At 39.6% G+C, this 5,346-nt stretch overlaps 1 protein-coding gene across 1 annotated transcript; it reads left to right on the forward strand.

Moving 5' to 3' along the window:
* The first annotated feature begins 440 nt into the window (after nucleotides 1–440).
* LOC129765938 (keratin, type I cytoskeletal 9-like) lies at nucleotides 441–1,583 on the forward strand. Its single transcript, XM_055766393.1, has one exon. It carries the CDS (start codon nucleotides 441–443, stop codon nucleotides 1,581–1,583), a length of 1,143 nt encoding a protein of 380 aa, XP_055622368.1.
* Nucleotides 1,584–5,346: the final 3,763 nt, after the last annotated feature.

A 5,346-nucleotide genomic window follows, 5' to 3' on the forward strand; every position in this document is an offset into this window, starting at 1 on the left:
GCTCGCATTAAAAGTGATACCTTCGGGTGCTCGCGCGCATCTGTGATCAACGATAATAGATGCAAATGAGATGCGGGGATCGCGTATTACAATTTTGGTGCATGAAATATGTGGATTATGTGTGCCAGTGGGTCCCTTGTGTAATCGGAACTGTTTCATCTATCGAAGACTGATGGAATATAAGTGAATAATTTGAGTGTGTTATGTAACAGATGCTGAAGAGAATTGTGTGGATAGTGGACTAATAATGACAAATGTTATGGTTTTATTAAAAAAAAAAACAATTTCTGGAATAATTTTCGGTTTTGAACCACCAGATACATGCGTTGTTACCATGAGATAAACTTCAAATTTGAAATTGAGAAAACCATTTCCTTACTAATATGCGTATACATTTAGCAATATATTTCAAAAACATTTTTTTCCAGATATGCATCCTAATGACGGCCGGCGCTGTTGTCGGTGAAGCACCATTAGGATACTCATATCCCAAACCAGCCAAAAGTTTTGGTTTTGGACCTTCTTCAGGTGGTTCAGGAGGAAGGCTATCGGGTAGTTTCGGTGGAGGATCATCCGGCAGTGTAAGCCCCGGGCTTGCCGGCATAACCAGCGCTAGATTTGTTTCTCTCGGAAGCGGAGGATCCGGCGGTAGTTCTTATTCTTCGGGCAGTGGAGGCTTCTCCGGTGGTGCTTCAGGAGGATACTCCAGTGGCGGTTCAACAGGAGGATCGTCTAGTCGGTTTGGATCATCTGGCATTACCAGCGCCAGAGTGATAGCCATCGGCGGAGGAAGCTCGGCTGGAGGATCGCTCTCTGGTGGCTCTGGATACTCTGGTGGTTCGTCAAGCAGCTCTGGTGGAGCTTTATCGGGCGGTTCTATTGGAGGACTATCTGGTATCACCAGCGCAAGAATTATTTCTATTGGAAGTGGAAGTTCAACTGGAGGATCTTCATCTGCCAGCAGCGGCCTTTCTGGTGGCTTTTCATCAAGTGGATCTAGTGCAGCATTGTCAGGTGGTTCAGGTGGAGGTGTAACAGTTCTTCAGGGTGCGAGAGTATACGTTCTCAGTAACAGTGGTTCTGCTGGAGGATTTAGTGGTGCTTCCAATGGAGGATCATTTTCCGCTGGGCATGGTGGTGCCACTGGCGGATTATCAAGTGGATCCAGTGGTTCTGGAGCTGGAATTTCAGTACTTACCGGAAAATTGATTGTGTTGAACAATGGTAATTCCCTCCAAGGGCTATCCAGTAACATTGGTGGATCCGGTAGTTCGGGAGCTGCATTATCCAGTGGTGGAACTAGTGGCCTCTCTGGAGCTTCTCTCGGAGGATCTGGCAATTCCGACATACGAATAATAATTCTTAATGGGTCCGTAACTGGTAGAACTTTGAATGGTGGATCGCAAAGTGCGACATCTTCGGGATCTCTTGGTTTGTCTCAATCACTTTCAGCCCCATCGATCAGTGCTCCAGTGCAATCAGGATTCCGGCCATCAGCATCACCTTTTGGTTCATATTCACCACCAGCTGCCCCCGCCTATCATGGCCCAAGACCATTGTTGAGAATACCACTACGACATTAGTACAGTGTAAATACGAGCAAAATGACTTATAATAAGTTAAGTAATGTTAATATTTCAATTCAATCATCATCCATATGTTGTTGTCATATTGTTATTGTTGAATTTTAACACCAAAAATGCAGGAATGTAAATAAATGAAAAATCAAAAGTTCGTGTGGTTTTGTATTTGTTTTTACGAGATTTACAGCTGACGATAAATATGCTCGATTGGTGAATCTAGAATTCCAGCTATATATGTAGAATACGATTAATCAGGAATAACAATTTGAAACAAAATCAAGAATGATTCTAAAATTTAAAAAAAAACAGATTTGGAATAAGCAAAGAGCCTCAGTCGTACATTTGAATCAGAAAATCATTTAACGCTAGAATGGCTCTGTTGATCTGGTGGCTATCGTGGTATTGCTATACATCACGGATTCATTCGTTGGTGTAGCCAATACTTCTTTATTTTCTGGTAATCGTCGAGCCTGTTTCACATTCAGATTTTCTTTCCTTTATTAGGTTTTATATTACATGACCATCCATTCCATTTGAAAAAATATTATTGTTCACTCATAAATTGATTTGCTAATGTCCTCCTTTGGAACAGCAAGAACGAAGCCATATATTATTATTTTTAGTATTCAGTATTATGCAACTTATTTTAGAAACTCAGGTCTATAACATCAGGTGAAAGAGAGTATCTATCTCTTCATTTCATTTACTGTTATATATTAGTTTGTATCAAAAAATATGAAAAAGATTCTGTTCACCTATCATGGCCTTATCCTAAATAACGAAGCTTAAAGAATCTTCACGCAGCAGTGTTGAGAGTATCTCGAGAATGGAAATCTCGCAATAAAGGGTGTGTCACATCAAATTGCATCACGAAAAAAACGCTGTAGAAATTCGCCCAGTAGACCGATCCTTTTGAAAATTTTAGACAGTAAAATAAAAACTATTAAACAACTTTTGGCATTTTCTTTTTATTCATACTTCGAGCCCAAGCCCGTATGCTCGCACCTTCCTCTTTACCCCGTCCATAAGGTTCTGTACAACGTCAGGTTGTAGTTTTTTTTGAACAGAAATCCATTTTCTCTTGAAGTCCGCCTCCGATTTGACAACTTTTGGGTGTTTTCCGGAGGGCCTGCTTCATAATCGGCCAATATTTCTCTATTGGGCGAAGCTCCGGCGCGTTGGGCGGGTTCATTTCCTTTGGCACGAAGGTGACCCCGTTGGCTTCGTACCACTCCAACACGTCCTTTGAATAGTGGCACGAAGCGAGATCCGGCCAGAAGATGGTCGGGCCCTCGTGCTGCTTCAATAGTGGTAGTAAGCGCTCCTGTAGGCACTCCTTAAGGTAAACCTGCCCGTTTACCGTGCCGGTCATCACGAAGGGGGCGCTCCGCTTTCCGCAAGAGCAGATCGCTTGCCACACCATGTACTTTTTGGCAAACTTGGATAGTTTCTGCTTGCGAATCTCCTCCGGAACGCTGAATTTGTCCTCTGCGGAGAAGAACAACAGGCCCGGCGGCTGACGAAAGTCCGCTTTGAAGTAGGTTTCGTCGTCCATTACCAGGCAATGCGGCTTCGTCAGCATTTCGGTGTACAGCTTCCGGGCTCGCGTTTTCCCCACCAGTTTTGCCTTTCGTCGCGGTTAACAGCCTTCTGAACCTTGTATGTACGCAGGCCCTCCCGCTGCTTGGTCCGCTGGACGAATGAACTTGACAAATTCAGCTTATTGGCGACATCCCGGACCGAACTTCTCGGATCACGTCTAAACTGCTTAACTACGCGCTTGTGATCTTTTTCACTGACGGAGCATCCATTTTTGCCGTTCTTCGCCTTCCGGTCGATGGTTAGGTTCTCGAAGTATCGTTTTAGTACTCTGCTGACCGTGGATTGGACGATTCCCAGCATCTTACCGATGTCTCGATGTAACAACTCCGGATTCTCGAAATGAGTGCACAGGATTAATTCACGACGCTCTTTTTCGTTCGACGACATTTTTCCAAATTTACGAAAAATTGACAGTGAAGCATGGCCAACGTGATCTATACCCTCTTATCTGATTATAAGCGAAAGCTGAAGATATAATTCCTAAAAATTAAATTTCTACAGCGTTTTTTCCGTGATGCAATTTGATGTGACACACCCTTTATATTATTATTTTTAGTATTCAGTATTATGCAACTTATTTTAGAAACTCAGGTCTATAACATCAGGTGAAAGAGAGTATCTATCTCTTCATTTCATTTACTGTTATATATTAGTTTGTATCAAAAAATATGAAAAAGATTCTGTTCACCTATCATGGCCTTATCCTAAATAACGAAGCTTAAAGAATCTTCACGCAGCAGTGTTGAGAGTATCTCGAGAATGGAAATCTCGCAATCTCGCAATCTCGCAGGATTTTGACTGAAGCACTTTTGGTGAGTACTTAAGGCAGTATTCTAGTCTAGAAATATGAAAAAAAATCGAATTTCTGATGTTTAGGCATTCAAGAATATACCCTAGAAAAAACATTTCGAAAATCCCATCATTTACCGAGTTATGGGCATTTTTGTGATGCGGTATCTTATCTAGTACAGCTATAACAATTAACTTCGAATGTGGTTTCTCGAAACTAGTTTTTTCAACCTGACGTACACGATATCTCAAGTTCTACTGAACCGATTCATGTCAAATTTATATGAATACAATCTGTATGCATCTATCTCAATAAAAAAAAATCATATTTTCTTAATTTAACTATTTTTAAAAAATCAAGAAACGTAAAAAACACGTTTAAAACTCGTTTTACTTGTCCGAGGTTCATGCGATAGCGGCATCTCTACTTTAAAATCTGTTCGATTTTTTTTTGTTTCAGATAACCAGAAGGGCTGAAATCGTGTACGCCATGGTACAACTTTCCTTTAAATCCTCTCACTTTATTAGCTTGTAACTATTCTAATTATGAATATTTTTTCTCGTTCAATTTTTGTTTTATTGTTGAAAAAAAGACAACAAAATAATGATATAATGGATAGTAAAAATATTCTTTGTTTTTATTTTTCGGAGCTCGAAAAAACGCTCAAAATTTGTGTCTCTACACTAGAATACGCCCTTAAACGGAGTTCAAACGTAATGTGAAATGTATCTGAAAGCAAATCGATTCGCAAAGAATCGAGTCAGGGATTTGCTACCCGTTATCCTGTAATCATTAGGTCATAATTTCTAAACTGAATTGCATCTGCTTCAATGAACAATGGTCCAGGGAACGAATTCAGGTGAAAATTTACAGTTATTCGTCTTTCTCCTAAGTTGTATTAGGATGACCATGATAAAAAAGTTTGTTTTGCTTCAATTTTTATTTTTCAAATTCCATATCACAACTGTCTTCGGGCAACTTTTTGCACAACAAAACATGTCAATATATTAGTCTTACTCATGGTTATTGATTTTTCTAAAACTAAAGATTTCAAATTTAATTTACTCAAATACAAAAAATAAAATATTCTTGAATCTTTCACCTTATGTAGAGTCAAATGTACCCTTTCAAATACCGCTATTGAAATATGTTTATGTTTGTCCCAGAAAGAACAATAAACAAATCATAAGAGCGTGTCTATTAGACAGACACATCCATTTCTTCGACTAGAATGAAATTATTGACAAGTTTTGCATCGCAAAATATTTGTCTTAATAAAAGCTAAAAGTCATTCGACGACAGTTTTGATATAGAATTTGTGAGATAATAAATCAGAAAAAAATTGTTTTTTCCTGGCATTTAGAGTTTTTA

This window comes from Toxorhynchites rutilus, chromosome 2 (assembly GCF_029784135.1).
Source record: "Toxorhynchites rutilus septentrionalis strain SRP chromosome 2, ASM2978413v1, whole genome shotgun sequence".
NCBI lineage: Eukaryota > Metazoa > Arthropoda > Insecta > Diptera > Culicidae > Toxorhynchites > Toxorhynchites rutilus.